A 24,706-nucleotide genomic window follows, 5' to 3' on the forward strand; every position below is an offset into this window, starting at 1 on the left:
AGCACACAGCGTCTTCACGACATGGCGGCGGCGGCAGCAACAATAAAGTTACGCCTTCTTTCTTTGCGTGAGCATTTGGGCGGCGTTATGCAAATCTTCCCAGATAGTGACGTAGGTATGTTGGGGCGTGTTAGAACGAGCCGTTTTAGGAGGGTGTGGACAAGTCTTAACTTTTATAAAGAATATCTCTTTGGATTTGAGACTTTAGTCTTTGCAACTTTACAGATCTTCTTTATGCACCAAGAGCTTGTAACACTCCAAAGAGAAAGGAAAAATTTAAATCGCATCATATGACCCCTTTAAGGAAAATGCACTAGATGGGGAAATGAAACCACAGAGGGCAATATATAATGTGATTTGCTTTAGTGTTCCCATGTTTTTTCTTGATTCTTTTTACATGTCAAACTGGGAATGCACTGTATTCACCTAGAATTTTTTATTTATTTACTTATTTATTTTGTGCCATTTGCCCTGCAGCATTCCAGCAGTTTGACTTTCATTTCCTACAAATAAAATAAAAAAATTCTAAATCACTAAATTAAAAAGGCAAAGATCTAATACATTTTAATATATTTATTTTAATAAATTTGTATAGATTATTAAAAAGAAGTTTATTATTACATAGATGATTATAAGAAATTATACCGAAGTGAATTGGTGAATAAACCTCCAATCGATTAAAGGGTTAGTTCACCCAAAAATGAAAATTAGGCTGCGTTTTACTCACCCCCGAGGCATCCTAGGTGTATATGACTTTCTTCTTTCAGACGAATCCAGTCGGAGTTATATAAAAAATTGTCTTTGATCTTTCAAGCTGTTAAATGCCACTCAGCGGGTGTTGCATTGCTTCAGTCCAAAAGAACTTAAATAAAAATTGCCCATCCATAAAAAAACATGTCTCACACGGCTGCGGGGAGGGTGAACAAAGGCCTTCTGTAGCGAACCGATGTGTTTTTGTAAGAAAAATATCCATATTCAAAATGTAATAGTCACTTGAATCTAGCTTGCGCTCACTGTTGTAAACAGAAGCAGTTCCGGGGGAATGACGTATGAGGTCGGCTTTGCGCATGTGCCGCTCAGAAGTGACACACGCGGAAACACAGCGGAGAGAACAAAACAAAACAACGGTCAAGAATTAGAAGTACAAAACGAGGATTTGTAAAGAAGCATGTCAGAGGATTTCGATATAAGCCAAGAGGAGACTGGTTTTCCTTTGCTAAAGTAAGGAAACTTTGCTTCCTTTGATCCTGTAAACAAACGTTGGTTTTCACGAGACTCACCAGCGCATGCGCAACGCTGACCTCATACGTCATGCTCCCGGAGCTGCTTCTGTGTACAACTGTTGGCGCAAGCTACATTAAAGTGATTATTACTTTTTGAATATGGATATTTTTCTTACAAAAATGCATTGATTCGCTAGAGGAGGCCTTTGTTCACCCCCTGCAGCCGTGTGAGACACTTTTGTTTATGGATGGGCGCTTTTATTTAAGTTCTTTTGGACTGAAGCAATGCAACACCCGCTGAGTGTGCCATTAAACAGCTTGAAAGATCAAAGACAATTTTTAATATAACTCCAACTGGATTCGTCTGAAAGAAGAAAGTCATATACACCTAGGATGCCTCGGGGGTGAGTAAAACGCAGCCTAATTTTCATTTTTGGGTGAACTAACCCTTTAAATGATATATCAAAAATCTGATGTTATGATAAAATGACAAGACAAACTGATCCTCTCACAAAGATAACAGAGAAACATTGCAACACAACCTGCCATACTTCATTCCATCAACATGAACATGAGCAAAATAATAATTTCTGTTTGCTGCATTTTTACAGAAGAGAGACAGGCAAAAAGCAGTTTGCAAGATATTTGTTCAGAAAAATGTAAAACATCTAATAGTTCTCAAGTCAAGTAACTTTCCCTTCAGGAAATCCTCTGTGTCAGGAAAACTATAGTCCTTTATCAAAAACATGCCAGTGTGTGATAAATATGTAGCAAAATCGTTATTGTCTAAATTAAAATCAATGCTTTCATCCATTCCTATCAAGGGTAATATAGAATAGACTAAAAGAGAATACTTACAATATGCCTGCTATGGTAGTTGCCGATATACAGAAATGAAACATCTTACTCACTCACAAAGACTCACCTCTTCTATTAGTTCTTGTCTGCTAAAACCCTTGAAAACAACAGGTTGGTCTTGTTTTATGATGTATAACAGGAAGTGAAGTAATCCGACGGAGAAAAAAGCAGAAGTAAAACCCATTCATAAACACACCTAATGAGATACCTATGGCATATGAACCTAACCTGATTCTGCTCATGTAATTCATAAAGCATATATTATCATTTCATTTTGTACAGGTATGTGTGATTCTGTGTTTTCTTATTGGATTGCTTCCTATCCTATCATGGGATGGTTCTGCTGTCATTCTTTGTGAAAAGGCTTTAGCTCTCCTTTGGATGTGACCAACTTGAAGTGAACTTGAGCCACACAGACAGAGTAGTCAGTAAGATTCCTTATCTTAATCACAAGAGAAGTAGTTCTCTCTACTACTCTATTTCCTTCTGTCATAGGAAGAGTTTGATTTTAGTTAATGATTTATTGCTGTGGAATGTGTTTAAACTCTCTCTTGCTCATGCTCTTACACTCACTTACATCAATAAATAATTTAAAGATCTTGATGATCATTACAACAAATTTCTGCTTTGTATTGCAACATCTTTTGTGTAGGTATTTGTTTTGTTGCCTGGCAACGTTTGTTTATCTTAAATATAGTATAATTTAGACATACAAAATGTGCCTCAGCCGTATTAAATTAATACTTAGGATCCAATATGCAGGATCTACAAAAGAATAGAATAACAAAATCACACTAAAATGTTAAATCCAAGGTGTTCTTAAAAAATAATTGTGCATGTCGACATTTATTGGTATTGTTAATGTTATCCTTTAAACTTAATAATAAGAACTGACATATTCAAGATATTGCCAGTTTGCTTACTATTACTAAAACGTTTTTATTCATAAATGTCTGAAATAAATCTGGTGCTCATCAATTTTTTATTTTATTTTATTTTATTTATTGTGTTTTGGTTAATATTGATTCCTGTTACACGAAATTTATTATGAATAGGCAACAAAAGCAAAAGAAAAAGTCAAATGTAAAGGAGATTTTAAAAAAAACTGCGCTCTCTAGTGAACGACAAAGGAAACAAAAAAGGTGTAATAATCGAACGCCAAGAGCCGCGTGCTGGTCATAAAATGGAGATCGATTAGTCACGTCTTTTCGCTGTTTCAATGGACGCCTTTGACTTGTTTAGAAAGCTTGGGTCTGGAGCAAAGTTTGATCTGAAAAGGTTTGGTAAAGATGCAGAGCGATTTAAGGTAGGTTGTACGGCAAAGTACATAAGAAAGTTAACGTATGTTAGGCTGTTGTTACGTAAAACGCAGTGAATAGGCCTACGTGAATTTACGACCTGAGATGCTGCCACATGGCTAACATGTGTTTTTCCATTTCCCATTGAATGTTCCTTAAAGTGCTAATGCTAATCCGAGTAAACCCAAATAACGCTAAAAGAGTGCATTAACAAGTAGTATGAGATAATAATAGATATTTTCCAAGTTTTAAACATCTTTAGTTTGGTTACTGTGTTGCACAGCCTATAGAAACAGGAATTCTGGATGGCTGCTACTGTTCTTGTGTTACAAATAAACACATGCTAAGTTGGTCATTATTAAAGGGGTCATATGATGCTGCTAAAAAGAACATTATTTGGTGTAATGAAATGTGTTTATGCGGTTTAAAGTTAAAAAACCGCATTATTTTCCACATACTGTACATTATTGTTTCTCCTCTATGCCCCGCCTTTTTGAAACGCGTCGATTTTTACAAAGCTCATCGGTCTGAAAAAGCGAGGTGTGCTGTGATTGGCCAGCTATCCAATGCGTTGTGATTGGCCGAATACCTCAAGCGTGAGACGGAAATGTTACGCCCCTCACCATACTGTGATGCCCTGTCCGGCCGGAGCGACGAGACAACATTAAAACCCATTACAAACGAGGCATTCGTTGCATCCAGTGAGGACATAATTACTGATTATAATGACTGTCTTTTTACGCGTTGCGTTGCATCGCGCCGCGTAAACATAAAACCATGTCTGCATTTGTGATCAGAGAAATGACAAACAACAAGTGCTAACGTTAATCCACACTGCCCAAAACTCGCGTTTGAATCATCAGTGGCAAATGATAAAAGAAAACGTACTTACGTGAGTCAGAACTGCTGGCATTTTAGTCTAACGTTACTCTCCCAGGACTCCCAGGATGTCCTCCATAAAATGTGCCGGCGATCCACAGCACTAAGTTGATGTATTTCCTCAGCGACCTCAGCGACCAAGATCTAGGCATAACGAAGCGGATATCGTCCTCTTTTGGAAGACCAAACAAAGTAGCTTCGCTTTCACAACGAAAAACACAGCGGCCTAGCGTGAGCGAAAGCCCCGGCTTAGCCTGAGCTGAAGCCGGGCAAGAGTGAGCTGAGGCGGCGGGGTCGAGAACGGCGGTCCCGGCAAAGGAGCGGTGAAAACGGTGAAAGCCAATCCGGCGATCCACAGCACTAAGTTGATGTATTCCCTCAGCGACCAGCACAGATCAGCTCTAGGCATGACGAAGCGGATATCGTCCTCTTTTGGAAGACCAAACAAAGTAGTTTCGCTTTCACAACGAAAAACACAGCGGCCTAGCGTGAGCGAAAGCCCCGGCTTAGCCTGAGCTGAAGCCGGGCAAGAGTGAGCTGAGGCGGCGGGGTCGAGAACGGCGATCCCGGCGAAGGAGCGGTGAAAACGGTGAGGGCCGATCCGGCGATCCACAGCACTAAGTTGATGTATTCCCTCAGCGACCAGCACAGATCAGCTCTAGGCATGACGAAGCGGATATCGTCCTCTTTTGGAAGACCAAACAAAGTAGCTTCGCTTTCACAACGAAGCACACAGCGTCTTCAGGACATGGCGGCAGCGGCAACAATACTACAGTGAGAATAAAAGTTACACCTTCTTTCTTTGCGTGAACATTTGGGCGGCGTTATGCAAATCTTCCCACATAGTGAGGTAGATATGTGGGGGCGTGTTAGAACGAGCCGTTTTAGGTAGGTGTGGCTAACTCTTAACTTTTATAAAGAATATCTCTTTGGATTTGAGACTTTAGTCTTTGCAACTTTACAGATCTTCTTTATGCACCAAGAGCTTGTAACACTCCAAAGAGAAAGGAAAAAATAAAATCGCATCATATGACCCCTTTAAAAAAAAATTATAACACTGATTCTATAATTTCAGGTGCAAGTTTAACAAGGAAAATTCAGAACATTTTACACCTGGAAGAGGCTGTGCTCAGCACAAAATCAGCTGGGATTCACATTTCTGACAACAAAGAAATGACCAAACCACTGAGAAGTAAAATTGCATCAAAGTTCCCTTAAGCAAAAGTGAAACCAAAAACAGTAGTTATTCAGTGGAGAGGCTGTTTTTTGATCATTAACTACATTTTTACATTTTACTTTGATGCAGAAAATATTTCAACATATAAAACCCTTCAAAAGCAGCTATTTTGTCATATTTTTACTGAGGATTTTTGTCAATTAATTGTTTTTATCATTATTCAGACATTAGCATAAGCTTATGCCACATTATATCATGTTGTTACATATCTAAAAAAAAACAAAAAAAAAACTTTTGTACACATGCATTATATCTTGACCATTTGGCATATTTAGCATAAGAAAATGATTGTCATAGTAGAATGTGCAATTCCTGGTATTTAAAGATATTTACTAAATCAAGGGTAATTTCATTTTGAACCATCATATACCTCTTGATATGCATCAAGGATAAATTTATTTTATACTCTAAATACGATGTACATTTTACCAAAGCTGTAATGAGCAAATCACAATCATGAGAGATTTAGACAGTATTCAGTCAGATGTAGTCAATGACTGAAAATGACAGATTGTTTAATTTGTTTTTACAAAGAAGTCAAAATCTTATCAAACTCATGATTTATTTTTGTTGCCATGTCATTGTTATGAATATTTTTATTTGTAATTTACAATTTTAATTTATAGAAACACCCAATCTTAGAAAATATTTGTGGCTATATTTTTGGCATGAAAATTGAAGCATGCAATCTAATGTTGCAACTACTGACTTTTCCCCATATAAGTTTTTTATTTTTTCCCCAGAGAAGCACTTAACATATATAAATGTTCTATGAGTATCAAATGAGTATCAAACCACTCTGTACTGCATATGATCATTACACAGTTGAGCATTTTTAATATTATACAACCTGCCTTGCCTGTATTACGGAGGTTTGCGTCTGGCCTGATACAATAAGCCATGACATGATTGAAAACACATTTTTTACTTATTCTAATATATTGCCAAGAAGTATCCGAAACCACATGTACAGACTGTTTGATTATACAGACTATGCATCTTTGAAGAAATTGCAATATTAACAATCAACTAAATACAAGTGTATTGTTGTTCCTGGATTTTGCGACATTTGAAAATGTATGGTTTAATACAAATGATAATTTTAAGTTTTATTTAAATAAAAGAAACATTACCAATTTTGGACTTGTAATTTATGAAAAGTTGATATACAGCAAGCTAGTACAGTTTTTATTTTATTTTGGCGAATGGATGAAAGACAGCCTCATAATATGCTGTTTTTTTCTTCTACTTGCAATGTAGAATTACTTAACGAGGCAACTCAGAAGTGTTTCTGATTGGAAATATTAAGTTTTGGCATTTTATTCGTTTCAAACTAATTCACAAATGACCTTTCAATAGATAAAAAGACATGAAAATGCAGTGGGCCTTAAAAAAATACTTATCTCTTAGTTCATAACAACACAAACATACAAATAGTTAAATACTGGCAATAAGCTAATACTGCTTTAGCATGACATTTCAAGAAGGAATGGTTACTTCAGGGAATAGTTGTCTCCAAGTCCTTCTTTTGATTTTCCCCCAGTGAATTTTCTGCCAATGGTACAGTGTCGCGCTCAGTCAAACACTGATGTTTGGGAACCTCAGAAGGACTTGCAAAAGGTGCTGCACACATGCTACATTTATAAGGTCTTTCAGAAGACTGAAAGAGAGCTTCCACTTGACTGTTGTCTTCTCCACCACACAAAACCAAACTCTGTTTGTTGACCATAATGTGCGAGTCTGTGTCCTGACTCAGACAAACGTGTCGAGCAGCTTGATTGGCTCTGCAGAAGTTCTTTCCGCAAGCACTGCACTTATATGGCTTTCCAGTGTGAATGTACATGTGCTCACGCCAGTGACTTTTCTGAATAAACTTGCGAGCACAGGTCGGACACTCAAATTTTCTGCGTTTCATTTCACGACCCATCTCGGTGCCCTCCAGGTTGTCTATATCAGCCATTTCAGAGGGCGGCGGGGTGTCTTCCATCCATGCCTGTTGATCGGTATCACTAATAACATCACTGTCAGCACGCAAATGGTCCTCTTCCATATCCTGAACTTCAAGCTCAATAGTGTGACCATTTTGCATAGACAACATCTGCGGCTCAGTTGCTTGGTTGGTGTGGACAAGGAGATGTTCCTTCAACTTGCACCTCTGGTTAAAATGGATTCCACAATAATTACAGGTGTAATGCTTTCTGGAGGAAGCACTCTTACTCATTATGCCATATGTGAGGTGTCGGACCATTGTGGCTGCAGGATTCTGGGTGGGTGACTCTATGCCGACAGGTTGTGGAGATCTGTAATCCATATCAGAAATTTCCAAAAATTTGCGGTTAACGTTTTCAGAGTTTTTAGCATAAATGCCATCCTTGCATGCTGTATTTCTTTCAGGCCGGCTGTATGCCTGATCAGGTATCTGTATTCCATAAAGCAAGTTTGTCAAAGGTACACACTGGGACTCAGGGTTTATAAGAAGACTTGCCTCCTGTAATAAAGGGTAGGCATGCAGGAATTTTACACCTTGCTCAAGGCGAAGAGGGTCAATGGGCTGTGTGGTGAATTTTCCAGTGTACATTAAGTTTAGCAGGTAGCTGAAGATATCTGCTTGTATGTCTGAAGGCCTCAGTCGAACACAGTTACTGCAAAAGAGAAGCATAAAGAATCATTTAAAAACAGAGTACTGCAAATGTGAACAAAGAACTTTTTTGCAATCACGTTCGTAGTACCTGTCTTGATGGATGAACAGCATACGGAAGTAGTTTGAGAACGCTGCAAGAACGGCTTTGTGGGCTTTGAAAAGAACATCCCCGATGGCCACAGTACAGTCACAGAGAAAACCAAACTCTCTCTGAGCATTGAGGCGCTTAAGGAGAACGAGACCATGATGGGCCAAGTCCATTTTTTTCCACCTAAACACACACACACACACACACACACAAATCTTCCCACACAGTTAGGTAGATATGTGGGGGCGTGTTCGAACGAGCCGTTTTAGGTAGGTGTGGCTGACTCTTAACTTTTATAAAGAATATCTCTTTGGATTTGAGACTTTAGTCTTTGCAAATTTACAGATCTTCTTTATGCACCAAGAGCTTGTAACACTCCAAAGAGAAAGGAAAAAATGAAATTGCATCATATGACCCCTTTAATTCTTGTGTAACTCCTCTCAGGTAGTGAAGTCTCACAGCAAGGACAGCTCAAATCAGCTGGCTGGAATCAGCTTTTTTGGCAAAGAGACGCAAGAGAACACGTCTCTGGAGTCCAGACTAAGTGAAGATGATGGTGAAGAAGGGAGTGATGAAGAGCAGGCCTCTGGGAAACGGAAATGGACTGAGCCAGTGAAGACAGCACGAAAGAAAAAGAAAGGAGCTAAGATAAAAACCGATGGCAAGTCATCTTTCAATATTTTCTGATTGCTAGCAATTCAGTGTTTACATTTTTCAAACAGTTCTTTCTCCTTACTGTCCTGAAGCAGATGCAGAGCCTGAGAAGAGCGAGGGAGAGGGGATCCAATGGATGTCATCCCAAGAAAAGGTGAACGACCCCAAGAAGGAGTCTAAAGACAAGCCCTCCTTAAAAAGACTAAAGCAGCTTCATCAGGAGAAGGTACAAAGAGTTGTTATTGCTTTTCACACCACTTTTCATTTCGATTGGCCACACTTGAATATTCTTGTGTAATTTCACATGATAAGATCTGGGGATGTTATCAATTCTGGCCAATGCTAATAATTATTTTCATGTTATGGCCAGGGTTATTGAATTATTAGTGTTTTTAAATATTAGCCTAAATTGAGAGTTAGGTGAATGAGAAAGAATTTTAAATATAAAAATAGAGGAAATAAATGTGCACAATTAAATAGGCCTTACTGAAAGATACTCATAAAATAGGAATATGTAATACCAGCCAGTAACTGATATGGTATTTGGGTGATTTGTGTTATGGCACAGTGTTCGAATTGACATTTATGTATCTACATGGATCTAATTTCAACTTGGGGAAAACAAACAGATGGTTTTTCTTACATTATTGATTGTGTGTTTTAGGTGAATCGGATACGGCACCAAAATCGGATTAACGTGCACGGGACAGACATTCCAGATCCTATTTCCACTTTTGAAGAGCTGCAGAAGGAGTATGATCTGGACCCACGAATTGTTCAAAACATCAAGGCAGCGGGTTTCCAAACCCCCACACCCATACAGATGCAGGCCATTCCTCTCATGATGCTTGTATGACACGTTTCTGTCGCATCAGATATAAGTGTGTGTGTTTTCCTGATCCTCACTTAGTTAAGTGTTTTGATCCCATCATGGATGTGCTTGTTTTAGAAAAGGGAGATCCTGGCATCTGCTCCTACAGGCTCTGGTAAGACTATGGCCTTCTGTCTGCCCCTGCTGGCCCACCTTCGCCAGCCCCTTAATAAGGGTTTCAGAGCCCTCATCATCTCCCCCACCAGAGAGCTCGCCACTCAGGTAAACCTTCAGCCCACCTCGTGCTGATTATTACTGTAAGACTGGCCTACAGAATGCAGTAAAGCCTAGCATCCTCATTTTTTCTCTAGACTCACAGAGAGTTGCTCAAACTGTCAGAAGGAGTGGGCTTCAGAGTTCACATGCTCAATAAAGGAGTTGAAGCTGTGAAAAAATATGGGCCCAAGACAGCAAAGAAATTTGGTATGTGATGTATATGTATATTTACTTATTAATTTTTTTTAAAATAAATAATAATTATTTTTATTCAGCAAGGATGAACTGATTAAAAAATGGCAGTAAATACATTTATAATGTTACAAAAATATTTCAAATACATTTTCTTTTGAACATTACATTCATCTAAGAATCCTGAAAACAATGTATAATGATTTCCATGAAAAGCAGCAAAACCGTTTTTGACTTTGATAATAAGAAATGTTACTTGAGCGTCAAATCAGCATATTAAAATGATTTCTAAAGGATCATGTGACACTGTAGACTGGAGTAGTTGATTCAACTTTGCCGTCATAGGAATTAATTGCATTTTACAATAGAAAACCGTTATTTTACATTTTAAAAAGATTTCACAGTATTACTGTATTTAATGCAGTGGATGCAAAGGTGAACTGAAAATAACAATGAGTTAGGATGTTGCTTTGAGATCCTTGAGTGTTTAGCATAATTATGTTTCTGATGGGTGTTTGCAGGCATTGTGGGGTTACAAAAAATTGAGAACTGCTGTTTTAGAGTGATTCACTCACTGTCTTATTCTTAATACTTTTGTTTTCCAGATATATTGGTGACGACTCCTAACAGATTGATATATTTACTAAATCAAGACCCTCCTGCTATCAACTTAAGCAGGTGAGTGATTTGCAAAAACTCTCATATCTGAACATTTCTCTTCAAGAAAATACATTAAAGTATAAATTACGTGTTTTCATCAAAGAACTTCCAGATTGTGTCATGTTCACCATCATACACAGGAAATCAGTAGCTTCTGTCTCCAGTCTAAATGTGTTTTACTGTCTGTAGTGTGGAGTGGCTGGTGGTGGATGAATCTGATAAGCTCTTTGAGGATGGCAAGACTGGTTTCAGAGAACAGCTTGCCACTATCTTCTTGGCCTGCAGTTCTCCTAAAATCCGCCGGGTTCTCTTCAGTGCAACCTTTGCCACAGATGTAGAGCAATGGTGCAAACTAAACCTAGACAACCTCGTCTGTGTCAACATTGGACCCAGGTATCGAAACACTCATGTTACTTGAGTTGTTTCATGTGACAAGATTAATTTTTATTTTGTTGTATAAAATTATTGCTATTTTAGGTGTAACCTTTTAAAAACAACAATAGGATCAATAAATTAAATACAAATTTTACTTAAATTTAAGTAATTAAAATTTTTAAAATTAAATTAAATTGAAATTAATTTACCTGGCTTTCTCCGTCCACAGGAACTCTGCAGCCGAGACTGTGGAGCAGCAGCTTCTGTTTGTGGGTTCAGAAAATGGAAAGCTACTTGCTATGAGAAACCTTATAAAGCAGGTCTGTGAAGTTCTCACTTTAGTCATTCTCATGAGAAAATATAATTTCAAATTAAAAATCTAAAATTTCAAATCCAGAATTTCATAATTGAGATGCCTTATAAGGAGAAGTGAGTTTTTAGCACTGAAATTGCCATAACGTCCATCATTTTCTTCCAGGGATTTCTGCCGCCAGTGTTGGTGTTTGTTCAGTCTATTGGCCGTGCCCGAGAGCTGTTCCATGAGCTGGTGTACGAGGGAATAAACGTCGATGTGATCCATGCGGATCGCACACAACAGCAGGTTAACAACAGTACCAGATTATCTTTAAAATAACACCATTAATCATTCATTAAAAAAGGATTTGAGGACGTAAAGTTGCTAAAAACGGGAAAAAATCTAATTGGCTCTAAACATTCAAAATTATTCAACCCCCATATGTAAAATTTTGTGGAGAATCTTGTATTCTTTATAACCTCCAATGAACGTTATCTCAAAGTGCTTACAAGCTTCTGAGACCTTTCTTCTGGAATCTGGAAACCAAACAGGCCATTCTAGAACATTCTACGACCAATCCCAAGCTTTAGTAGATTTGAATGTCAGCTTTGGGATGATTGTCCTTTTGGAAAATCCACTAATCATCATGAGCTTCAGTCTATTCACCCAAAACATCACAATCTTTGTCAAAATGGAATGATACTTCAAAGAATCCAAATCTCTACATTCAAGATTTCCACTTCCTGCAGCAATGCATCCCCATAACAAGACTGGTCCACCTCCATGTTTGACCATGGAGATGGTGTTGTTCTGCTCATAAACTTTGCCTTTTTTTATACCAGACATACCGCAGATTTATGGGTCCAAAAAGTTCCAGTTTGGTCACATCACTCCATAAAACATTGATCTTCACATTTCAAACAGAACTTAAAACTATTTCTTTAGAGCTTTTGTGAGAGCTCTTTTGACTTATATTTGCTGCTCAAACATAGTATGGTTTGTTATAGAGTTTCCAAGGGCTTATTTATGTTTTAACAACTTTGTACCCTACCATACAAATAAGTGACTTAAAAACAGCACTGTTGGATAATTAAAACATAGCTGTATTACAAAAAAATCCTGTAACTCAAAAATATTTACATTATACAGGTGCATCTCAAAAAATTAGAATATCGTGAAAAGTTAATTTTTTTGTAACTTTTAGTAAAACTTTCATATATTCTAGATTCATTACATGTAAAGTAAAACATTTCTGCTAATGAGAGGTTTGGTCACTGCAGAGTGCGCTTTCAGTCCAACTTCTCTTAAACGTGCCGAGACGGATCCTTACCCTGTTAAGCGCTGAACTGGCAAGCAATTCCAGCTGCAGTGTTGAACCGATTCCACATAATCCTGTATAAGGTATAATACATCATTTTCTTTTAATTTGTCTCTCTTTGTCTCTCTCATTAGAGGGACAATGTTGTGAGCAGTTTCCGTTCGGGGAAGATCTGGGTGCTGATCTGCACTGCTCTCATGGCCCGTGGTATTGACTTCAAGGGCATCAACCTGGTTATCAACTACGACTTCCCTACCACTGCTGTGGAATACATCCACCGCATCGGTTAGTCTGTTGTAGCTTATTAATTCATGTTGTCTATCCTTATTATACTAAGCTTGCTGCTTTGTTTTCTCTATAGGACGAACTGGAAGAGCAGGACACAAAGGAAAGGCAATAACTTTCTTCACAGAGGATGACAAACCTCTCCTTCGCAGGTAGTAACAGCACTCTACAACTATTATAGTATTGCCTGAAATTTAATGGAGATCCCTTTCTAATCCTGAATGCATGTGCCTCTGCTCACTTATTTTTTTGTTATGTATAAGCATTGCGACTGTCATAAAGAAGGCTGGATGTCCTGTCCCTGACTACATGATCGGTTTAAAGAAAATCAAAAGGTGAGGTTACACAGTTATATTATACAGCAGTTATATTATTATACCATAACTTTCATAATTTTTTTTTCTTAATCAGTCAGGCATAGTTGCTTGTTCAATACTGTGGTTTGGAGATAAAGTCTAGCATGTTTAGATGTGTAAAATGCTTTCTGGAGACTAGTGTTGCTATCAAATGTCACAATGTAAAGCTGCGTTCACACTAGAGCGACTTTTGTCGCTGCATGTCTCCAGGGGCTGGCGATGAGGCTGCTAGTGGGCGTTCTCACTACTGGTTGCCTTGGCAGCGAATCAGGTTTCTTGCCACTAGGCATGGGACGATAACCGGTTTCAAGGTATACCGCGGTTTGTAGACTCACTTAAGTGACTGCATTTTTTTCATTTATAGGGATGTTTTTTTTACAGAAAAGAATTTATTCATGTTCTGATTATTGTTGAGCTGCAGGTTTAGGCTCACTTAAGTGACTGCATTTAATTAAGAAGAATTTAATTATTTTTTCTAATTATTTAGCCTGACATGTTTACTGTTCCAAAATGTTCTCTATGTTTCTTAAAAATAAAATGTGTTCAGTGGAAACAAAAGTGTTTTTTTTACCTAGACATTTAAAAATAACATATTTTAGAGCTGTAATCGCAATACCGTGATACCGTGATATTTTTTTTAAATCTAAGGTTATCATACCGTCAGAATCTCATACCGGCCCATGCCTACTTGCCGCTAAGTACTAACATTTTGGAGGCAAAAGACTAAATATAATCGAAATTAAATCCGTTCATACAAACAAAAATGAATGAGAAACGGAGCCTAATTTCTTCCATTGCGTATGTTTATCTACGGCTGAGAGGAGAACGATCACATGAGCTCTGCCGTCTTCTTTCCTGTTGGCTGTCGCTCCCAAAAGTCGCTCTTCATTTGCATAAAGTTGAAGGATTCTGAACTTTGTTGGATCGCTGGACACGCCCCATCCGGTCACTATCGCTCGTGTTGCCAGAAAATCGCCAGCTCTCCATTGAAATGAATGGGATTGTGTCGCTTTGTTGTTGCGTGTTGCTTGTAGCATGAACGTGGCTTAAGACCTCTAATTTTTCTCCCTACAGCAAATTGAAACGGCAGCTTGCAACAAAACCCCCCAGACGGTCAACTATTCGCACGACTCCACGCATTCTCTTTGAGAAAAAGCCCGGCAAGAGAAAAAGGTTTGTTCTGGATCCCAGTGCAGATAGCCGGACACACCTCACGGCATTTAAAAAAAAAACAGGACCAGAATCGCATTATTTCAGACTTTTTATTGACAATTAATTCATAGTTTTAACATCTATCATTTTAAACTCTTTAACAGTTTAATTTTGTATTGCAATATTTAATCGACTTAATCATAATGGTGGTTTCTCATCGTAGTTTAACTTCACTACATCTTCACTGTTTAATTTCAGGAGAAAAAGAAAAGCTGAAGCAAAAGCAAAGGGCGACGCATCAGAAGTCATTTCTAACAGCTGATGTGGCACATTGAGAGTGTTGTACAGACTGCTATTTTTTTCTATCCATATTATTGTCTCTAATAAAGTGAATGTTGACCAGACTGTGTGAAGATCTTGTTATTATGACAATCAACAGTTGGAACAGAGCTTGATAATGCTGTTCCATTTTACATTCCATAAAACAATACCACCATAAACTGAAAGAGGGTCTGTTTAATGATTTGTTTTAATCAAAAGCGATAGGCTTTTAAACACTGGTGCAGGTCAGACTCGTAATGTCAATCTCTGGTTTACATCTCGTCATTGTATTGTGTGCATGGTATGTTGAGTTTCAAGCATCAAGTAGTTTTTTTGTGTTTTCACCTCAGTGCCATGTGAGATGATCACAAAACAGCCAATCAGAATATACTGGATGTTGTGGGGTGTTAGGCAAATGAGTTTTCATTACATTCCTGGGGCCATTTGGACCCGGTGAAACATAAGTTTATTAAACAGTCATAACATAATATTTCTCAACTAAAACCACATTGCATGTTATCAGTAACTTATTAATAATTGATTGCACAAACGTATTAGTCGTTACAGTGTTATTACCATATTAATACATTTGCCGTTTTTTATTAATAAAAAATTACGAATTTTTTGTTTTATATAAACTGAAGTTGTGAATGAGAAGATATATATGTGACCCTGGACCACAAAACCAGTCATAAGTAGCACGGGTATATTTGTAGCAATATGCTATGGGTCAAAATTATCGCTTTTCCTTTTATGCCAAAAATAATTAGGATATTAAATAAAGATCATGTTCCATGAATATATCTTGTGAATGTCCTACCATGAATATATCAAAACGTAATTTTTGATTAGTAATATGCATTGCTAAGAACTTAATTTGGACAACTTTAAATGCGATTTTCTAAATGTTTACATATTTTTACACCCTCAGATTCCAGCTTTCAGATTATGCATAAATCTCAATTAAAAAAAATTTACCCTTATGACTGGTTTTGTGAACATATGTGCAACATGTGAAATATAAACATATATAATCTGAGTACTTAAAAAAAGAAAGAAAAAGAAAATGCCTCCATTTGGACCAGAAAGGTGTAAAAATGTGTTTAGAAAAATTGTTTATATCTAAAAAGAAAACATTTTTTTGGGGGCTTTTAGGGAAAGTCCCCACAAGAGTGTGTAGCAAGACAGTACGCCAATACTGTGACATAATTCATAATGTCTTGTCTTAAACCTTATGCTCTGTTTTTGCTTACTAGCCTTTACATTCAAACGTTACAGCTAAATGTAATATGCTATTGATGATTACATTTAAACAAGGTGAAATTGTTTAAATGTAAAAAAATGCAGTTGCATTTTGTTTACAGCGTTATTGTCTGCTGCTATTTGTAATGTGAATACACTGCTAAAAAATTACTGAATAAATGTTTAACACGTTTAAAATTCACGTTTTCTTCTTGGACAAAAACAAAAATATTGATGACTGCTTTGTCTGCAGGGGTACACATAATTCTGTTCAGTACAAAGCTCTCTACATCCCACATGTTAAAAGTTTTAAAGATAGAAATCACTGTCATTGTGTGCTATAAAACCCCACATTTTTGGTTATAGTGTACAATCTACCAACTAAAAGCAGTAGCACTTTAGAAAATCATGTCTCGTGGCTGTAAGCAATGGCTATTGGCTATTTAAAAGGGGACAAGCCCTTCCATATGATTTCATTTACTGTTTTAGTAGGAAATATGTATCGCAGGTAAGAATGCTGACAACCCATTTAAACATGATGAGAAAATTAAATAGACAGACATATCTTGAACCAAAGAGACATTCAGCAGCACCAAAAAAAAAAAAAAACCCAATTACTGTGCAAATCGGACAGTGAAACATTTATTAATAAAAAAAAAATCTGAGTGCAAAATGCATTACATGAAATGCATTAGTACCAATATAAATTACAGAAAACAATACTTGCATTAACTTTTCACTCCTAATATTCCAAACATGTATGACTTTTTCCTTTCTTGGCAAAACATGGCAAAAAAGAAAAATCCAGAATTTCATAATTCAGATGCCTCATTACCCTTATGACTGGTTTTGTGAACATATGTGCAACATGTGAAATATAAACATATATAATCTGAGTACTTAAAAAAAGAAAGAAAAAGAAAATGCCTCCATTTGGACCAGAAAGGTGTAAAAATGTGTTTAGAAAAATTGTTTATATCTAAAAAGAAAACATTTTTTGGGGGCTTTTAGGGAAAGTCCCCACAAGAGTGTGTAGCAAGACAGTAGGCCAATACTGTGACATAATTCATAATGTCTTGTCTTAAACCTTATGCTCTGTTTTTGCTTACATATATATATATTTGTATATATATATATACATACAGTGCTGTGTGTGTGTGTGTGTGTGTGTGAGTAAATAAGAAAAGATAGGCCCTATTTAAAAGTGCTCTTTTTTTTCTTCTTGGACAACCAATCACAGTCTTCAAAAGAATGTGTCATACCTAGCAACAGTGTCAGCCCCGCCTCCTCACTAAGATGAAGTTTTCGTCTTTTCCTTGCTCTGAGTTGCTCTCAGACTGGTCCTGAATCACTCTTAAGCTAAGATTCATAGTTAGAATTTTTAAAGCTAAATTAAGAGCTCTCTGAAAGGATTCTTAGAAGCTTTAAGAATACGAGCCCAGGACCAGAATGGCATTATTTGAGACTTTTTTCGTATGATACCAGTGTTTTCATTTTTAAACACTGGTGCAGGTTAGATGTCAATCTCTGGCTTATATACTTGACACAAACTGATGCAGCTCAGACTTTCATTTCTCAATTACATTTACATTTGAATGTAAATGTCAATCTCGTCATTATATTGTATTCATATGTTGAGTTTCAAGCATTAAGTAGTTTTTTGTGTTCTCACCTCAATGCAATGTGAGGTGATCGCAGAACAGCCAATCAGAATATACTGGATGTTTTAAACCAATGAGTTTTCATTACATTCCTGGGGCCAGTTGGACCTGGTGGAACGTAAGCTTATGAAACCGTCATAACATCATATTTCTCAACTAAAACCATATTGTTTGTGATCAGTAACTTATCATTAATAAGTGAATGCACAAATATTTCAAAATTGAATGCTATTTGTTGTTACAGTGTTATTACCATGTTATTGCTATTTTACAGTTTACAATTGTAAAATAGTAACAATATTTTACATTTTACAATTTACACAAGAAAAACAACATCGTACACAACATCATGTGGTAAAGCCCCAGGTCAAAATGGACCAAAAAGGTGTAAAACTGTTTATAAAAATTGTCTGTAAATATCTTATTAAAAAGTTATTTGCAAATTGTGGTTTCTGTACTAATGACTATGTAAAATACTATGACTATGAAAAAAATGTGCACCAAGACAGTATGCCAGTATTGTGACATAATTCTATGTCATGTCTTAGAACCACATACTCTGTTGTTGCTTACTAGCCTTTACATTCAAACATTACAGCTTAATATATTATGTTAGAATTTAACATCACATTTAAACAAGGCCAAATTGTTTGTTAACACGTTCATACTCAATTCCAATATAGCTTGATTTAGCAGCTCTTGAGTCTTGAGGCAGAAACAGGCGGCCTTTGAAGTTTCAGTTCTGTGTTTAACTTCGATAAAGACACAAAGTTTGAGAAAAGATACAGTCAAGCAATCATGCACATTTTTTTATGAGCGGCTGACTTTTCTCTTTTTTTCTCTCCCAACAGATACACAGGTAGAAACAAAATATATATATTTTGCACCGAAGTCTTCTTTAAGTTACAAAAGCATTTTGGCAAGTTTGGATTACATTTTTCTCATGTAAGACAATATAGGATCTACTCTGAGTCTGAATTCAAGGAAATACAATACAATGAAAAAATACAGTAAAAAAATACAATATTTTCAGTTTCACCCTCTGCTTGAAACATGCTGTTTGACTGTTGAAAATGGATTTTAGCCATTTAAATGAAATAATTATATGTAATAAACCTATAATTAGGGATGCATTTGTTATAAGGAGATCAAAAGCACATTAAATGTTACTTTCCGGGAAGTTATCAGAGAAGTAACTGCTAACATGATTTGCATGCTCAGTGGGCTGTGGTGTTGGGTTTGGTTTCTCATCACTGTTGCATCCTGTTTTTGCATTCCTGTAAACAGTTTCACTTAGCTAGAAAACCACCACATGCCTCATTTGATGAATCAATCAATCAAGGTTCCTTTTTTTTATTAACTATGTTCACATTTGTCATGTTGATTATGAGACCAAAGCTCATGGAAGAACCTTCAGAAGACCCTTGAAGAGCAACTAAAGGATGGAAACCTCTACCCTCTATAAATTCAAGACATGACGACAGCAGCAAAATGTGGTTGTGACTGGAGGTGACAGATAAGTTTGTTTTAATGAAACAAATTGCTTGATCTGCTTTTATGGATATTTATTTATTTATTTATAAAGCCTGTTAATAGGCATGTAATAAATGTGCTATTACAATCTTAGACAATATTAGTTGTTGAAATGAAAGATTTTGTGACTCCTACTGATTCTGTCTAGAAATAATTATCATATACTATAAATTTATTATACAGTTATACATTATGTGTTTAATTTATAAAGTGGCATAATTATTATTTATTTATATTACAATTTTATTTTGATAGCCATTTATTTTTATTCGTAATAATTTTTTGTTGCTAGGCTTTGGAGGATCTTCGTTAGAGGGCGCACCCTCTTGTTGTTAGTTAAGAAAAATCCCGGTTCTCATGGTGGGTGTAAATATTGCGTTATGAAATAATATTGCATGATATGTTCATATTTCCAAGTTTTATTACTCGATCATAACTATTAAAGAAGATATTGACAATATTCAGTAACTACTGAAGCTTTTATAGCACGTAACAATGTCAGCAGTGCTTCGTTTAGGTGACTACATCGGGCTGTTAGCCTAGCAGCCTTTTTTTGTAAATCGCTGCATGTTGCATCTGTGGTTAGTCTATAGAGTCTATAAATGGCTAAAATCTTAAACTTACTGCTATTGTTATTCACTATTATTTATTTTTAGTTGCAATCTTTGTTGGCTTCTTGTTTTGGGCACTTGTTCATCCGTCAAGATGCTTAACCACTTAAATTGAGGCCTATAATGAGACCTTTTGAATATTACAGTTTTTTTGTCGCACATACAGTATCAAACATGCTTTATACAGCTTGTGGTGTAGTGTTTAAAGTTCTTGTCTGGAAACCTACAACGCCAATCCATAAGCTATCGTCATTGCATACGGTAAACTGAATAATTAATTTTTTTGTTCACTTGAAAAGTGGGTTTTCAGTGCCTTCAGGGCAGAGTCATAATAAAACATACAGTTTAAACATATATGACTTCTTTTGAGGAGTTCAAATCTTCATTACGATGGTCAAACTTCCTTATAAGTCACACTATGGTTCTGCTAACTACTGTTTTATTTGCATTTGTTTTCAGGGTACAATATTCTGCCTCCACCATCAACAAACAATGGGTCAAATGAAGGTATTTGTGTTTGTTTGTGAAATGTATGTATATGTATGTATATTTGTAAATTCTTAAAAGTAATTAATGACATGAACAACTGAAATTGTATATTTAGACCCCTGTCCAGTGTGTGGAAAACCCTAAAGGATCGGGTGGAGTGATAATATACGACCGGGAGACGTTAGCCATGAACAAACAACACTTGGTAGGTTTACATGCTTTCAGGGCTGGACTGGGACAAAAAATCGTCCCAGGCATTTTTTGGTCCAGGCGGCCCACCACCATTTATTATTATTTGTGACCCTGGAGCACAAAACCAGTCTTAAGTCGCTGGGGTATATTTGTAGCAATAGCCAAAAAAAAAAACATTTTATGGGTCAAAATTATCGATTTTTCTTTTATGTCAAATAAAGGTCATGTTCCATGAAGATATTTTGTAAATTTCCTACTGTAAATATATCAAAACTTAATTTTTGATTAGTAATATACATTGCTAAGAACTGCATTTGGACAACTTTAAAGGCGATTTTCTCAATATTTGCATTTTTTTGCACCCTCAGATTCCAGATTTTCAAATAGTTGCATCTCGGCCAAATATTGTCCTATCCTAACAAACCATACATCAATGGAAAGCTTATTTATTCAGCTTTCAGATTGATTGATTGGTTTTGTGGTCCAGGGTCACATATATGATATACACTACCAGTCTCAAGTTTTTGAACAGTACATTTTTTTTACAAGTCTCTTCTGCTCACCAAGCCTGCATTTATTTGATCCAAAATACAGCAAAATTGAAATATTTTTACTATTTAAAATAACTGTTTTCTATTTGAATATATTTAAAAATGTAATTTATCCCATTCAACTACTCTCCTCTCCTCCTCCTGCCTGGCTCTTTGGCCAGCATCACTCACCGAAGAGCAAGCCTGTTCTTGATAATGCTGCTGTGAAAACGTGGGAAAAGCCGACGAGAAGAAGTTGGAGTGAAGCGATCTTTATATAGGCAGAGCAAAGTACTTCATCGCTCCGTCTATAGCGCATTGTGATTGGTTGGTTTACGCTGTCAATATAGGAGACAAACCAATGGGCCACTGGCTGCTCGCTGTCCCTGTGTGATGGTCCTTGGCAAAAAACAAACACACGCCCTTAAGTGCGTCGGCCCACCGGGAAAATGCCCGGTATGCCCGATTACCAATCCAGCCCTGCATGCTTTACTACTTCCACTTCAAAATTGAATGACTAGCAACTTAGTATATTTAAATTTATTTTGTCTTCTGCAGGTGGCAGTTCTTCTCTCTAGAGGTGAAAAACTCTGTCAGAGCAGTTCTGTTGTAACGACAAGTGAAGATAAGAAAGAGAAATGCCCCCCAAGACCTTAACATCTCAACCTTTATACTTCAAATAAAGGCATTTTACAATCATCTGTGTCTTCTGTGTCTTTCAAGAGGTCTAGAGCGACTTAGAATATGTCAATATGAATATGTCCGTTCCTGATTAAAGGAGCAGGAAATCTGTAAAAATTAAACATCCTACACAAAACTAGACCTTCAAACCACACTGTCAGTACACTACTGTCCTACACACATAGTGAGTACACTACAAAATACAAGGCTACAAGAAGCAGAGAAATGCCCACTTTCTAGATGCTAATGCTCCTCATTGACTCACTTACCAATATCACTTATACAGCCAGGCTAGTTCACTCGTTTTTGGAAAACCCATAACTAGCTGCAGGGATGACAATAAATAGGCTAGACCTAGAACTTTAAGCGCACAAGCAAAATTTTATTATTAAACACTTTACATTTAAAGATTAGCAGTCCTCCTTACCCTAAAAAGAAATACATTTTAACCAGAGTCGATCGGCCCTATATGCTCACTGCGCAAGTTGTGTAGGGCCCCGCGAATTACGCAAGACCCCCGGCTCCCCCTTATGTCAAAGCGGTGCGGCACTATCAGTCTGGTGCAGAGAAGAGTAAAAATAGGAAAGAAAGTGAGCAAGATAGTGGTAAGTGATGGATTTTTAAAAGACAATGTTGAAAAGAAGGTTGCTGCATCGCATTTTGGCGATTTAATTCGGCATTTCGTGAGTGCTTTGAAAACGCTGTGCCAGGGTAACAACAGTGTCAGTGTCGTGCACGGTGTTTTCATGGGCACTTCAAAATACATGAATAATTCTAGATACCTTATCTGCATCGTTTAGGTTTTTAGAAATATATTAGCTGATTTAGACATTTATATACAGTGGGTACGGAAAGTATTCAGACCCCCTTAAATTTTTCACTCTTTGTTATATTGCAGCCATTTGCTAAAATCATTAAGTTAATTTTTTTTTCCTCATTAATGTACACACAGCACCCCATATTGACAGAAAAACACAGAATTGTTGACATTAGCGACCAATTAAATTTCATAGCACTGTATGTTTTTTGAGTGAAATTCGGTCTGATTTTCGCATCAATCTAAACAAAATCAGCAGACGGGCTGAATAAAAAGGCAAGTTCATTCTCTGATGGGAGGTGGCGCTTATGGAACAGCAGAAATACAGCGTTTACCATCATTACCCCTCTACACAAAGCAGCGCTGCAAGCTCAACTTTCTGTGTCTACCTGATTGTCACAGAGAAGAAAGGAAGTCAAACAGTATTTACCTGTTTTCATTTAGGCCTACATGTTTATTTGCACGTAAAGCCTATATTTTTCCATTTTAATCTGGACTAAAACATGGCAGGCTAGAAAAGAGATAATAATAATAATAAGATTATTATAGTAATAATAATTCATTTATTCTCTTTGACCATTTTCATAACCTACTGGCAGGTGTTTTTGCTTTAAGCATTAATCATAATTTTTGATATCTTTCTCTGACTGCATGGTCAAATGTGTATAATAAAAAAAATGCTTAATATATCTTCATATTTATATCTTGAAAGATAAATATGAGTAAGACTTTACTTTAACTTTACAATAAGGTGTCAGTGTAGGATATGAACATTGAAGAATGGGGGGTGGTGGTTAGGTGAAACCGTATGTAGTGGGGCCCCTTTTGAAAATCTGCTTAGGCCCAAAATGCTAGGGCCCTGATTTTAGTGCACCTTTAAAAAGAGTAGCCTATTTATTAAAGAAATAATATACTTTAAAAGAATATACTTAAGTGTGAACGAAATGTAATGTTTTCGGACACGCAATCATGTTAATAGCAATTAAATGAAAATGCATTATATTTTAAATCATTACATATTAAATGCAATTAGTTGAACTTTAGAGTGTTTTTGGCAAGGCAAGGCAAGGCAAGGAAAGGCAAAGAAAGGAAAGGAAAGGAAAGGAAAGGAAAGGACGTGTGGCCAGATATGGTGTCCCATACTCAGAATTTGTGCTCTGTATTTCACCCATCCAAGTGTACACAAACAGCAGTGAGTAGTGAACACACACGCATACGCGCACGCGCACGCACACGCACACGCACACACACACACACGGGGAGCAGTTGGAGGTTAGTGCCTTGCTCAAGGGTCTCACCTCAGTCATGGTATTGAAGCCAAATGCATGGAAAGGCATCCTGCTAAAATATTAAGAAATTTCATTTCCCATACATGCCATTCCCAAAATAGCTTTGTTTGTTTGTTGCTTAGGAAGTTGTGCTGTCTTAGAAAATTGTTAAAAGACGGAGATTGACCCAAAAAAATAAAAATCTTAAGTGGATTCATGATGACTTAATGAAACTAGGACATCTGAACTGATGCTGTCCAATCTGAAGCCTATTAGTCTTTTCCAGGCAGTGACCCAGGAATCATCTTCACAAATCATTTTTCTGCTTTACTTTCTTTGTATTTTTCTAGCATACCATATTCATTTCTGTATTGGATTTCTGCATCTTTTTGGCAATGGCATCATTTCAACATATTGCTGAGCATCGCAAATAAAGGTTCGGGTCGAGAATGTGCTTATCGTATGGAGCCACGATTTACAAGGTTAACCAAAGTACAAAGACATGAAAGGTAACACACAGACTTAAATTGGTTCGTCTAGACATGCTGGACGTTCATTGACAGCAGTGTAGATACAAATGATCCATGTTACTAAAGCACTGAGAAGAACATCTCCAATTTGCACATGGCCACATGTACAAAGACAAACATGAACTCTTTAGGCTCTTTATCGACATCTATAGTTGTAACTTAAAATTACAAGTTAAAGTTCATAATAAAGTAAAAATGCAGAGGATTTTATGTAAACTGTGCTTTAGAACTGC

The 24,706-nt window shown here is 36.7% G+C and overlaps 2 protein-coding genes, 1 long non-coding RNA gene and 1 pseudogene across 5 annotated transcripts; 2 read left to right on the plus strand and 2 right to left on the minus strand.

Moving 5' to 3' along the window:
- The window catches only part of LOC107713139 (toll-like receptor 13), a 3,347-nt pseudogene extending 2,948 nt beyond the window's left edge, over positions 1–399 (minus strand).
- Positions 400–3,261: 2,862 nt separating this feature from the next.
- LOC107713207 (probable ATP-dependent RNA helicase DDX52) lies at positions 3,262–15,088 on the plus strand. 2 transcript variants are annotated; one of them, XM_016518658.1, is made up of 15 exons: positions 3,262–3,387; positions 8,669–8,885; positions 8,971–9,104; positions 9,543–9,728; positions 9,828–9,971; positions 10,061–10,172; positions 10,763–10,835; positions 11,007–11,210; positions 11,422–11,512; positions 11,671–11,793; positions 12,940–13,090; positions 13,167–13,242; positions 13,354–13,425; positions 14,521–14,619; positions 14,857–15,088. In XM_016518658.1, exons 1-15 carry the CDS (start codon positions 3,301–3,303, stop codon positions 14,918–14,920), a joined length of 1,833 nt encoding a protein of 610 aa, XP_016374144.1. In that variant the 5' UTR covers positions 3,262–3,300; the 3' UTR covers positions 14,921–15,088. The 2 variants fall into 2 exon arrangements, with proteins under 2 accessions (XP_016374144.1, XP_016374145.1); XM_016518659.1 differs by having other exon boundaries at positions 8,974–9,104.
- On the minus strand, positions 6,650–8,402 carry LOC107713208 (zinc finger and BTB domain-containing protein 2-like). The gene is made up of 2 exons (XM_016518660.1): positions 8,225–8,402; positions 6,650–8,137 (listed from the first exon to the last, which is right to left on the minus strand). The coding sequence occupies exons 1-2, from the start codon at positions 8,395–8,397 to the stop codon at positions 6,994–6,996; spliced, it is 1,317 nt and encodes a 438-aa protein (XP_016374146.1). The 5' UTR covers positions 8,398–8,402; the 3' UTR covers positions 6,650–6,993.
- Positions 15,089–19,450: 4,362 nt separating the features above from the next.
- LOC107713155 (uncharacterized) lies at positions 19,451–21,876 on the plus strand. 2 transcript variants are annotated; one of them, XR_001636867.1, is made up of 4 exons: positions 19,451–19,715; positions 20,426–20,473; positions 20,571–20,660; positions 21,736–21,876. It is a non-coding gene; the product is annotated as an uncharacterized LOC107713155 (long non-coding RNA). The 2 variants fall into 2 exon arrangements; XR_001636866.1 differs by having other exon boundaries at positions 19,451–20,473.
- The last annotated feature ends 2,830 nt before the right edge of the window (positions 21,877–24,706 follow it).

This window comes from Sinocyclocheilus rhinocerous, unplaced genomic scaffold, assembly GCF_001515625.1.
Source record: "Sinocyclocheilus rhinocerous isolate Xijiao unplaced genomic scaffold, SAMN03320098_v1.1 scaffold387, whole genome shotgun sequence".
NCBI lineage: Eukaryota > Metazoa > Chordata > Actinopteri > Cypriniformes > Cyprinidae > Sinocyclocheilus > Sinocyclocheilus rhinocerous.

Bases quoted from the DNA above. Each gene is read 5' to 3' on its own strand.
- LOC107713208 (XM_016518660.1), bottom strand. From the start codon at position 8,397: ATGGACTTGGCCCATCATGGTCTCGTTCTCCTTAAGCGCCTCAATGCT. The intron at 8,138-8,224 runs GTACTACGAACG...TCTCTTTTGCAG, and splicing joins CTGTTCATCCATCAAGACAG to TAACTGTGTTCGACTGAGGC.
- LOC107713207 (XM_016518658.1), top strand. From the start codon at position 3,301: ATGGACGCCTTTGACTTGTTTAGAAAGCTTGGGTCTGGAGCAAAGTTT. The intron at 10,836-11,006 runs GTGAGTGATTTG...TACTGTCTGTAG, and splicing joins CCTGCTATCAACTTAAGCAG to TGTGGAGTGGCTGGTGGTGG. The intron at 13,243-13,353 runs GTAGTAACAGCA...GTTATGTATAAG, and splicing joins GACAAACCTCTCCTTCGCAG to CATTGCGACTGTCATAAAGA.